This window comes from Antedon mediterranea, chromosome 7 (genome assembly GCF_964355755.1).
Source record: "Antedon mediterranea chromosome 7, ecAntMedi1.1, whole genome shotgun sequence".
Classification (NCBI taxonomy): Eukaryota; Metazoa; Echinodermata; class Crinoidea; order Comatulida; family Antedonidae; genus Antedon; species Antedon mediterranea.
This window is the reverse complement of record NC_092676.1, coordinates 15,053,177-15,066,860: the sequence shown is the minus strand read 5'-3', so window position 1 is coordinate 15,066,860 and position 13,684 is coordinate 15,053,177. Positions and strand designations below refer to the sequence as shown.

At 33.2% G+C, this 13,684-nt stretch overlaps 1 protein-coding gene across 1 annotated transcript; it reads left to right on the top strand.

The window, feature by feature from the left end:
- Positions 1–1,109: 1,109 nt before the first annotated feature.
- Positions 1,110–13,619, top strand: LOC140055611 (NSFL1 cofactor p47-like). The gene is made up of 9 exons (XM_072100949.1): positions 1,110–1,343; positions 3,043–3,188; positions 3,737–3,826; positions 5,571–5,645; positions 5,891–6,151; positions 6,618–6,755; positions 7,093–7,227; positions 9,393–9,452; positions 13,032–13,619. The coding sequence occupies exons 1-9, from the start codon at positions 1,236–1,238 to the stop codon at positions 13,162–13,164; spliced, it is 1,146 nt and encodes a 381-aa protein (XP_071957050.1). The 5' UTR covers positions 1,110–1,235; the 3' UTR covers positions 13,165–13,619.
- Positions 13,620–13,684: the final 65 nt, after the last annotated feature.

The following is a 13,684-nucleotide window of genomic DNA, read 5'->3' as shown; positions in this document are numbered from 1 at the left end:
TATATATATATATATATATATATATATATATATATATATATATGTAAGTGTATGAATGCCCTTGATAAGATCAGTTTCATGATGCTAATTCTGAAATTTGAGTGGCAAATAAGTTTTTTTTCTAAATTCTTAGTGAATGTCGAGAGGAAATTAATTGACTACTCATTCTGGTTCTGGTACCCATTCAAATAATAAAAATAAATGAATATTTCTTCAAAATCAAATTAAAAATGTATATATTTACTATTATTCAAGAAATATAATGCAAATACTGTAGTATTCGACTACACAGACGGGTCGACAGAAAGCGTTTGCATTTGTTAATTGTAGTTAGATCAATTCTTACGTCACACCTTATGAATATGACTAATGAATACTCATGTTTATTTTGTGACTTATTTCACGCTGCTGCTCTAGCCCGCTACGTCCCATTTGGACTACTCAATCAGAAGCTAAAGCAAGCAGCAGTTATAGTTCTAAGGATGACAGTTTTGCGAAAATGGCAACTCCACTATAATTATTTTATAGATTTCCAGCTGCTACTGTAGACCCAAAAAAACGTCTGGGAAAATAGTCTATTAGGACATGTCATGCTAAAATTACAAATCCCAAAGCATTTCTGGTATTTATGACTTTTGACTGTAATTTACTGTCAGATATTCATTGAATTATTATCGAAACAGTCCATTAAAGTTTGTGTTTGTAATAGGATACTTCACACTTTAAATATCTAGGGTGATGAAGTGACCCCCAGACTTCAACTTAGCAATAAAATTAACTAAAGTGACAGAAATTGAGTATTCACTTCTGTAACAAAAAAATAATAATAATGAATAATTAATATTTATTCACATATAAAACGAGAAAAGAAACCCAAAATCGGGCCCAAAAACCATTGTCTGACAGACAATTTAAGTATTTGTTCCTTTAAATTACATTTTTTTTCAGGTAAAATAACTATAAAATAAAATAAAATGACACATTCAAAAACATTTGAAATAAAAAATATTTTTTTATTTGTAAGAAATATTTCTTGTTTTATTATTCTTGTTCCATATCATCGGTGGTCGGCGGCGGCGCTATACAATCTTTGGTACGGTTTGGCCGGATCTGTTTTGTTAAAATGATGAAATGTGTAGCTAGCTGTAGGAGGCCTAGCTAGTTGTAGCCTAATAAGTGGTAGCGATTTCTCCATTTAAATTCACTACTTTCAGGAGGTATTTAAGGCACCAATTATGGCAAGTGAAGAGAATAAGCACATGATTACCGAGTTCGCTAATATCACTGGTGTAGATTCAATGAGGGCCGAGTTTTACCTCGAATCATCAGGATGGCAATTACAGGTATGAAAGCAAGCGAGCCGGCTAGCCTACTACTCCTAGGCCTAGGCCTAGAGTGTAGAGGCCTCTTTTAAGAATCCACTTACCCACGATGTGTAGCTACCTCTACACTGGGAGTAAAATGCATAGGTAGGCCTAGCTACCTAGATAATATTAATAAGAGTCCTCCTAAACAGCCCATGAAATGAAAGTGGAGAAGTATGTTTTAACATCGGAAAATCCAAAAATACACCGGAAATCAATAACAAAAAACTGACAAACAAGTGTAGGCCTAGGGCCTAGGCTAGGCCTGGTAGTAGTAGGCCTAACTAGGGCCTAGGCCTCCTAGGCTAGTAGGCCCAATAGATAGTTAGGCCTATATGGGAGAGATTACCCAGTTAAAAAACATTCACCAGCTGCGTATATAAATAAATTGTTTTTTAATCTTAATCGTTTTCTTTGTGCGTGTTTTTATCTACTCGACGGCGAATATAAATATAAATTTCCCACGGTAAAGACACAATGGCACTACAGGGTGAACATCAATTAAACTAGTATATATGCCTAGGTCAACTTCGAAACATAATATAGCGAATGTCCAGCCGATCTAGTAAAAAATTAGTTTTTCCAAAATTTGTGAACTCCGACCAAAAAGATCTTCCCAAAATACAGATAGATATGTGATTTTGGAGGCAATTGGGACCACGGTTCCAATTCTGGACCACATTTTAAAATTATTTTTAGACTTGGAATGATAAAAGATAGGACAGAAATGTCAAAAGTTGGTGAGCAGTCTTAAAGTAACAAGTAACTAAAATTGTATTTTATCAAAAACTGCTTGTCTAAAAAACTTAATTTTTGTACAAGAGGCAAGAATTATATTTTGTGATTTGTAATTTGTGTCCGATGTCAAAGTCACTGCTGAGCGTGAGATTGAGATGATGGTTATAAATATTATGACAGAAAAATTGACTGATCAATCGCGTGCTTTGGCCAGGCTTTTCTGGACGCACAATATCACGTTCAATTCAATCTTTTTGCCCAGATTTTTTCACATCACATGCGAAAAAAACACAAAATTTAAGGTCAGTATGCTCTGAGAGCCAAAGCTTCCAGGCCTTCAGCCCCTGGACCCATTCTGGCTACGGGCCTGGTTGTATAAGGGCATGGAGGACGGCAGTACAAGCTACCTACAGATAGAAATCACATTTTGACATTCCAAACTTCAAATAGAATACAAATAAAAAAATTCAATTATGTAAAACAGAACTTTATAATTATTTTTTATATGACTGTAAATACTGTTATACATACTGTACATACTTTTAGTATACAAAATATTATCATAATTTTAAGTAATATAAAAGTTTTCGGTAGCAATTAAATAGAAAAGTATATGAAATACATATATTTTGAGATCAGAGCATTATTTGGTAATAAGTGACCCTAGATACCAATTTACAGCTTTGTATCTTGAAGTGCAGAATATTCAAATACTCATTTTTTGCAAATTCTGAAGATCATTGTACCCTGTCTTCAATCGGCTATATTTTAAAACAACTTGGAATTGGGTGCTTAAACAATGTAAAACTAAATTTTCAGAATATTGGTTGATTTGATACAAAATAAAAAAGACTTGATGATAAAGATCACTAATGGTTACTAATATTTATGTTAATATGATTTCTCTATAATAAAGAATGTTGCTTTAATAATTATATAGGTTGCGCTTGGAAGTTTTTATGAAGAAGATGATACATCAATGGACGTTGTCGATGAATCAGCCGCTACTCAACGTCCACAACCTGACATTGTAGATGCTACTCCTCCTGTATCAAATCCAACAACTTCAAGACCCAAGTCAAATAGGTACATCAGCTTCAATTTACTAAATCCTAATATATAACACCTGAATAGATTCCTGTCATTTTATTGGATGATTATGGGAATTAGAATTATCAAATAAACATGATAATATATAATTACGTCTGCTGCATAACATCAAATAACAATTTATTTGCCAAATAGATTTGTGTATTGTTTATACACAATTTTTGCTAAATTGATTTTTATCTGCTTTTTGCAACAACCTAAATGTAAATTGTGAATTATGTCAAATGCCCAAAGTCATCATCCACTAAAATTGATGTTTTTGTTAAAATGGCATGTTTGTGATATTAACAGAATCTAAGTTATCACTTCTAGAATTGACTAATTGGGTCTGAGGGTTTCCAAAGTACTATAGTAGTTGACCCATAACAGCCAGCATAACTGGTTAAATGAGTTCTAACATCCAATCGATTGCATGTTTTTAACTGTAATTTGTTTTTGCTGACACGACAATTTGTGTTTTTTTTAAACGCTAAACTAACTTGCAACATAAACAGTCCTTAGAAGTTTCATGTTTTTAATTGCAGGGTTGTGACAGTCAATGATATGAAGAAAAACCAAAACACTGATGATGAAGATGAAGGACAACGCTTTTATGCAGGTGGATCAGATCATAGGTACAGTGTCTTATTAAAATATATTAATATTAATTCAGACCTTGATTTATAAATATAAGAGGAGAGCTCCTAATGGCTCTCCTCAATATGTTGAGGAGAGCCATTATTTTGATTAAGTACCCGAGGCACAGGCCCACCATGGTTGGGCCTGTGGCGAGCCGAATTTTGATAAATGACACCTCTAGATGGCCGGAAATGGTACTCTCGCACGTAAAATTCATCGTAGGTCATTGTTCTCTGAACGTAGTCTACGATGTATTGTTATGATAATTATCTACGCGTCGATCGTAGGGTGGTTCGTAGGGTTAGTAAACACCATTGTCATCGCCTTTATTTAGAAGCATGGACAATGCAAACAAACAATGTATTGTTTTCTAATTAAAATCCTATCTAAAGATAGTAGACATCAATTTTTGTAGCCACCCTAGCTAGGCCTACGCATCGGTTATCCTAATTTGGACGGAAATCCGCCGACGAGACGACATCGGGTCCGTGGACCTCAGCAGCTCACGCAGAGAGAGAGTCGAGGCTATCTAGTCTTGTTTCGGCGGCCTACACTATAAATTATTTAATCCTACCTTGGGTTAGCGAATTATAAACAACGACACCTAGCCTAGGCTAGGACACCAGCAAAATATATGCAAAATAAATATATATTCCATATTATTTAATATTTATTTAACATAAAGGCTTAAGCCTTTTAAAATGATTACGACATGTGTATAAAAGGCCCGACCAGATTTTGGAGGGGAAAACATGTGAGCAGTTAAGATCAGAGAGTATTATGTTTCATGTCATGTGACACAAAATCCAGGTACACGATCACGATCTTAATTACTGTTTATCGTTGGCAGCCACCCTCTCGTACTGAGTTAAAAAAAGATGTTGCGGTAAAGCATAGAGTATCGCGTTTCATGCCATGTGACCAAAAAAACCAGGTCTGTATAATTACGGTCTTCTGTCGGCAGTCTTTTTGAGCGACCGACTGAACGTTCTGATACTATATTTAGAATGAATTGTTTACGATATTTTTCTCGCAACATCAAAGATCGTAGCCGCGCCTAGCCTATCGGGGGTAGCCATAACAAAGATCGTTTGCGCGACTATATATAGACAGTGTGTTGTATTCGGGGTTAATATTCTTATCATTATATATATTTTTATGACGCACTGTAACAGGTTGGGGAGCGCTATTTTAGGCGCTCCTTTGATCGTTTTCAGGAGCGCCAAGGAGCGTCAGCGCCATGGCGCTCCTTTTAAATCAAGGTCTGATTAATTTATGTTTACAAGCTAGGCCTACAAAACTAAGCCTACAGTAGGTATTATAAGCTAGGCCTAAGACCGTACACGAGAGGACATTTGAGCTACTTAGCTAGTGCCTTGTTTTTCTCTTTTTATCGTAATTAACCACAAAACTTTTAGTTAGTCTCTTCCTGTGAATATTGCACTTTATATCTATTTTATCAGAGCCTAGCAATTTTTTTCACCTTCATGAAACAGTTTGTAGTGTGCAAATAAAATGTTTTCACTAAATTTATTCAAACTCGCGAAATGCTTCCTTCGGCGGCCTTCCGTGACCAAAATGTCTCATCAGGGTATGAGTTATTATTTAATTTAAGTTAATAATAATTTGATGATTAATAATAAATTGTTGTTCAATTATAATATAAAGAATGTATTTTTTTTATGTGGGTGTGTTTTTGGATACTGTTGTCAATAATATATTTGTGCACTTTGGCTTCAGTGGACAGCAGGTTGTTGGACCAAAAAAGAAGAAAACAAGTGAAATAGTAGACAACCTTTTTAAAAAAGCTAAAGAGTAAGACATTATTAAATTACCATTTTTCTAGTTTTAAAATGTTCAGTACAATTAAGTTGGGCAGAAGAGTATATCTGTGTTCTGCCTTTGTATGGGCTACTTTTCCATATTCAATTCAAGATGGCAGCCACAGATTAGTTGAATAAAGGTTTACAATAATTGTATTCTATTAAACACTAACAGTGATTTAAAGTAAATATTTCACAGTTTGAACTATAATGTTTTTACTATTTAAAATGTCACAGACATGGTGCAGAGGAAGTATCTGCTGGTAGCAATCCTATCATGGCTTCAAAACCAAGGAATTTTGCTGGAGTAGGCTACAGATTAGGAGACACAGAAGATAAACCAAGTCAAACTGTACATGGACAAAAATTGAAAAAAGAAGAAAAAGAAATGCACTGTAAAGTTAAGCTTTGGAAAAATGGATTTACCATCAACGATGAAGAGTTGCGTGATTACAAAGATAAAAAAAATGCAACATTCCTTGGAAGTATAAGCAAAGGGTATAGTTTTTTTTGTCAGATTTACAGCTGAACCTCCTATTAGTGGACACCACAGATCTAGGACAAGTACAAGAAAGGGTTTATTGTTGTTTAGTTATATTTATTAAATTGTTGATCCTGTTCAGTAATATGAATTTCAGTTCAGTAATTATAAATTTCAGTATTTAAATATGTGTGTCCATGATTGATTGCAAAATAGGAATAATAAACTGGCTTTTGAATGTTGCCTCATTAATTTCATGATGTACAACAATCCTGATAGCCAGCAGCAAAGGGGTGGCAGGAGGAGGAGGTTGGATGGCAGGCAGGTGAACAGTGTGATTGGTTATTAAATGACATGAATACAGTATATAACAATTATGAAAAAACCCCAATTATTTTTCATTGAGTTTAAAGTTTTCACACATTTTTTACATATTTAATCACATTTGATTTAACAATATTTCTTAATTTTCTTTTTAAATAGGGAAATACCACATGAACTTTTACAACAGGCAAGGGGTGGTGAAGTTCACCTAGATATGGAAGATCATAGAGAAGAGGAGTATACAGCTCCTAAGCCCAAAGTCAAAGCATTTTCTGGTGTCGGTAATTTGCTAGGAAGGTACAGAAAAGTCACTCATATTTGAATATAAACTATGAAAAAAACATTCATTATATTCAAAAGGTGGGAAGAGTAAAAACAAAAACAAATTCTTAATTCCATGTCTTTTTAGTGTCATTTTCATAAGTGTTGTACACCATCACATTTAATTGCAAATTGATAAAAATGTGAATTAAATTCTTAATATATTTATCAAAATGTAATTTAAAAAAATGTAATTCAATCATAGTTTAATAATCCTCTTTTAATTATATTGGTTTAGTTGGTACATTTTGCAGCCCTTTTAAAATGTGTGTTGTAAATCAGTCTGTTCATTCTCTTTATTCATTGTTAATAGTCCAGCACCAAATGTGATAGCTACGGCCAGCAGTGCAGCTTCATCAAGCTCAGGATCTGTAGGCCAACAAGCAATACAAGTAGACACATCTCAACCACACACGAGTATCCAGTTAAGATTAGCTGATGGATCTAGGTAATATCAAACACCAATATATTTTTTTACTTTAGTAAAATTGTCCAAACTCATGGCTTCACAGGGTTTGTAATGTCAGACAGTTTAATTCAGCTGACAGCTTGACCAGAATCTAAATCATGTGATATATCGAGAAGTATTGTTCATCGTAGCTGCTGATCATGGTCATGTTTGTTCATTGCCAGTGTCAAAATCATTGTTGCATCACAAAGAGCATTTGTTAATCCGTGGTTGATCTCTGAACTAGGTTTAATATAATCCATGGCCTTACTAGACAACGTCCGATACACAAATGTGTATGCAACATACATAAATCTACATTGTGAGTCTTCCATATGCCATATTATATAACATCTAAATAAGTTCCTGTCATTTGATTGGAAGATTGTGGGTCACGTGGTGTGCAATAGTATACAAATAATGAATGTTTATGAGTGCAATGGTACAAATAATGGCACGAGGTGAATGATGAAAGGTTATATCAACGAGGCAAAGCCGAGTTGATATAACCTTTCATCATTCACCAAGTGCCATTATTTGTACCATTACACGAATACAAAACATTCATTATTTGTTTTATATAACATCTAGACGTTTTTTTTTCGTACACAAAAATGTTTCAAAAAGTACTATTTAACGATCGTTGAATAGTGCGTACTATTGCACGCCATGTGACCCACATTCGTCCAATCAAATGACAGGAATTTATATAGGTGTTATATAATACTCACTATTTAACGATCATTAAATTGTACTTTTTCTCTATTTTTTTTTTAACAAATTCTTTTCGCATATAGAAAAAAATTACTGTGATTCTGAACACGGAATCCAACAGCGCCACCTATTTTAAAATTAATAACAACATTGAACATTCGATTTGGCAACAGAATTTTTGGAGATCGATTTTTAGATTGTTTACATGATCTTGATTAATTAATTAATAATTAAATCTACAAGATGAGGAATTGTTGGAAAAAACAGAATTAGCAGTTTCAGTTGCCTGGCTTTCGTAATACCTGATTTGAACTGTCACTTTGACGATTTAGGGTTATCCGCACAAACGCAACATGTTCAAATATAAAGGGCGACAATTATTGTGCCATCCTATGACATGAATTAAATATGTTTACAGTGATGAATTGTACCTATTTTGTGTCATAAAGCATAAAGTATTTACGGAATACACGTTTTATGTTATATACAGTATAGCATCTGTAGATAAAAATACGAGGCCATCTTTTAAAAAAAGAGAGAGAGAAAGAAAGAGAAAGAGAGAAATTTTAGTAGATATACATTTTACATGAATTGATTGGCTTCCATAATAAAATTTAAAAAATGGGGGAGCTATAACCGATTAAAACAGGTATATTTTTGCACAAATTTGCATTAAATTACTTACATTTTTTAGCACACGATTATTAAATTTTAACGTGCACGTTTGTCGTTATTTTGCAATTAAAGTTCATCAAAATGAATGGAATCTACTACAGAAGGTACGAAAAACAAAAATCAATAGCAAAATGTAATGTACAAACTACGTTTGAAAACTGCCACTGAGGGGTTATGGGTTGGGAGTAATGGCTTAACACACGTCTTAAACACATCATGTTGGAAGGGGGAAGGGTGGAGATACTGGAATTTGGAGGAAATAGTACAACATAATTGAAATTGTACTGGGAAAAGTTAAGGTTTGTTGATTTTGGCTGGGATGGTGAGAGGAGATAAGAAGGCCGGGGCTGCAGTATCAAAATTAGATATTTTAAGCCAATATGACACCTATTCATTTATACTGTTTTAGGCCTATCATAACTATGTATACCCCTTTCATTTTGAAGCTAAAGTTGAATTTAAATTTTTACTGGGAAGAATTTGTTTTTTAAAAAGAGTGTGGGGTGTTATTGGAGAGAGGTGGAGGAGTTGGTGAGTATAGGAGGATACTGGCAGCGGGTGTATGTACTGAGAAGGCTTTAAACTAATTTTGACACCCACCCTGGGGCGGGTATAATTGCTAGTATTTTATATACATTTTTATACTTTTTATATTTGAATGTAAATTTGCAATTCAGATTTTTCTGCAATGCCACTTATTTTTAATAAACCATTGAATTATCAGATGATGACTAATTAATTAAACTAATAAAGTGTTTGTTTAATTTGTTCAACAGACTTGTTGGGAAGTTCAATAATACTCACACATTAGGAAATATCAGAAATTTCATTGTTGCGTATCCTTTACTGAATTATTAAATATTATATACTGTTATATACTTTTAATTATTAATGAAAATAAATTAATATTAGGGTTTATGGCTTAGTTTCGTTCATTGACAAGGAACTGCTAAACTAGACCTCTTGAAATCATTTTGATAAGCCAATTAAGTGTTGTAATTATAGTGTTGCACTGTGTATGTCATTTGCCACTATTGATTGAGTTGTATTGTGAACTATTATTTATTTGATCGATATAGATAGGTATGAACATAGTATTATTAAAGATGTATTGTCGCATAAAAATATTTGTTACAAAAGTTTTGTTAAAGTATTTACCCAATAAACTGTAACTTCAAGACAAATATAATCAACAGGCTTCCAGACACCGGTATTTTTTAGAAGCAAAATCTTTATTTTGTGGTGTTTTTTTTCTGCGTGTATTTATTTTATTTAAATGGCCTATTTAAAGTTTGTTTTTATTCATTATTTTTGTGTGTGTTTTGCAAACAATACATCTTCAATATCATAATGAAAATAAATAATATTTAACTGTGTATAACATCTATCACTATAACAGCATTGGTATTTTTACTGTACATTGAATTGAGAATGTAAACACATTAACTGCTAAACCTAATATTTAAATTATCGTACAGTATACTATACCCCTTTCACACTCCTGAACTGAAAACAAATCTGGACAAATTGTCTTTTAAAATGTGATTTTTAATCTTATAATACTATTTCTTTACACCTGCTAAAGGTACAATATTTCCAGTCTACTACAATTTGTTTTAATGCCAACAAATCGGATTTATATCTAAAGAACGACTGTGTACGGTATATTGCGAACATGGGCATGCATCAAGTTAATTTGACGCTAAATGCATTTTGCTTCATTAGCCACTTTCATTCAGTCAATTTTATACTGGCCACCAATTTCTCATTTGATTGTTGCTGATCTGTGTTACATTTGCATATTTCCTGGCAGTGTAAAAGGGTTACTTGAACACAATTCGTTAGCTCGCTATTTAGAGATTGAAGTTAGGTAGTTCTGCAAGTTGTTTTTTTGTTGTATCTGCAATGACCATTGTCAATTATTGATAGTAAGATACTTAATATTTGATGAGGAGGATTATTGTTAGTTTTTTCATTCTACAAACAAATTTGAGTTGTAGCGTAATATGAAATATATTGTTCACTGTGCTACTTCACTATTTGCCATTCGCTGATATTAATAGCTTACAGCTAAACAGGAATAGAATTCCCCTTATCAGTTTCCTTGGTGAAAGTATAAGAATTGATTTTCTTAACTGAGTACAGAAAGATGAATGGGAAAAAGATGTTCTCTGAGGAAAATTTGGCCAAAAATAAAGAAAAAAAGTCACCTAAAAGACATAACAAAGACAAATTAGAGCATGTTCCTGTCAAAAGGAAGTCTTGGACAATGCAAGAAAAGGTTGATATTATACAGTGGCATCGAGAAAATAATTCAAGCCAAGCGTCAACAGCTATGCTTTTTGGATGTGACAGAAAATGTATCCGTGAGTGGGACCGAAATTACCAAGAGTTGCTTCTTCTTTGTGGTTCATCAGGTTTAAAGAAAAAGAAAAAGATAAGTTGTGGTCAAAAACCACTGAGTTGCGAAATGGACCAAAAACTACTAGTGTTCTTGGAGCAACAGCGTAGTAATGAAATAGTAGTAACTAATTCTATGCTACAGAAAAAAGCCTTTGAAATATCTAAGGAACTGAATATTAATAATTTCACTGCATCAAATGGCTGGTTGAAGAGATGGAAGACCCGATCCAATGTTACAATGCAATCAGGATCTAATGAACATTGTACAGATGATTCTCAGGAAGAAATGTTACTATTTCAAAGAACAATCATTAAAAAGCGGAAGAATCTACATTTATCCACACATCAAATTGTAAATATGCACCAAATTGTTGTTCGTTTTAATAGTATGATTGAAAGCTCACAGGAACAGAAAGTAAAGCAGACAATAGCAAGTGCAACTGATGGAGAATTAATACAGATGCCATTAATAGATGTTGATGAAGATTTACTACAATTTGAACCAACAAGTAGTGAAGATTTAATGAAAGTGTTAACTACATCTGGAAATGAAGGTTTAATCAAAGTGTTGTCCACAGATGATGGCAGAAATGAGTTAATACATGTTGGTAACATCAGAGATGAATTTATACATGCTAATAAAAAGGAGTTATCAACACAAGTATTACAACATGTTGATGGAGGTGAAGGTAAAGAGCTGATAGAAGCAAGCAATGATAATGAAAAACTGACAATACAGAAAAGGGGATTTTCAGTTTGTTTGTGTGTATGTGCTGATGGCTGCAAACTACCTGCATGTATTATTTTCAAAAAACAAAATGGAGATATTCCTCCCTCAATTAAGCCGGACTTTTGCTTGCCTGCTAATGTTAGAGTAGGAGCTTCTTCTAATGGACACATTCAAAGTAAGTGGTTGCTTAGTAGACTTGATGCTTTAAGAGAGTTTGATGAAAGTCTACCTTTGTTAGTGATATTGGATAGGCCTAATTCTTACAATGCAACTACAACATGCAAGTTGTTGGAAGATGCCAACATTGCAACAGTTTGTATACCTGGTGGCTGTACTTCTATTTCTAGAATGATGGATGCTTGTGTAAACATGGCATTCACAAATAAGTTGGATAAACTTTGGAAAACATGGGTTTTGGCTAATAAAGAAAAGGCAACTGATGCAATTATGATGACTCCATCAAGATGTCAAGTAATAAACTGGGTTAGTGAAGCCTGGAAATCTGTATCGGAAGAAAAAATTAAAAAGATGTTTTTAAAGTGTGGAATTTCAAATGCATTAGATGGTTCAGAGGCCAGCAAAGTGATAGTTTGTAGAGAATTTTCACAGCACCCACAACCCAAAAAAGATATGAAAAATGATCTAACACTTCTTTTATTTGATGATAGAGATGATGGTTCTATAGAATTTCTGGGTTTTGGTGATGAGGATGGCTATGAAATTTAAAAATACTTAAACCTGACCACGGTGTGTGGTGCAGTGTGTTGGACTATTGAGTGCGAGATCCAAAATCCAAAGCATTGTTTGTATTTCTTTAGGCAAGATACTTTACTTACATTTGCCTCATCAAAACACAACTGAGCCAATTACTGGCTGCAACATCATGTGTGAGTATGTTTCCAGATGTGTTTGATGATTGGGTAATAATGTGAAGCGCTAAGAGGCTTTGTGTAGTAAGTGCTATATAAGATTGATGTTTTTTTATTATACAGTACATGGAAAATTGTAATTTTAGGGCACAACAATTTTATTATTTTTTCTCATTAGAAATTGTTAATATGTACTACAGTATAATAATATTTTCGAATGTAGGTATAATATAGTGAAAGAAGATACTACAGTGTAGCAGATAAAATATAATTTTATTTATTAACTTTGTATATTATGAAAATTGATTTTACATTATGATTCATATTAAAGTTGCACTTCTATTGTCATGTTTGTTTGCAACACAAATACCATATTTTAAAAGTGTTTTTCTTAAGTAGTAAAATTATTACAGATCACGTCCTCAATATGCTGGTCAAAACTTTGCTTTAATGACAACATTTCCAAATAAGGAGTACAGAGTGGATAATGAAACAATAGAAGATGCCAAGTTGCAAAATGCAGTGCTTGTACAGAGACTCAGATAACCGTGCAGTGCTTGTACAGAGACTCAGATAACCGTTCATTGCAAAATGCAGTGCTTGTACAGAGACTCCGATAACCGTTCATTGCAAAATGTGTAGCAACTATTCTCTTGATGTTCAAAAAATTGTTCACATGGAAATTGCATTATTCAAAACAGATAATTTTTTAGTCAATTTACATGCTAAAATAATTGGGTAACACTACACTACTTTGCAAGAATTTACTCTGCTTAACTTATCTTATAGTATATAAATATTTGTTTTCTGTAGGAATTGTGCAAAATTACAAAAAGCTGTTATATACAACTAAATGTTGGTACAGTAATATGGTACATAAAACATTTTATTTAGGCTGTTGAATGCATGCTCTGGGAATGCCACATTGTGATGATTGTTCACATTTTAGTCTGTAACAATGAATTACATTAAATAAAAGCAAGTGCTGGATGATCCTGATACTCCTACATTGTTTGATGTGAACTTTCTTGAATGTTGCAACCAGCTGCATCAATATGTTAGCAGG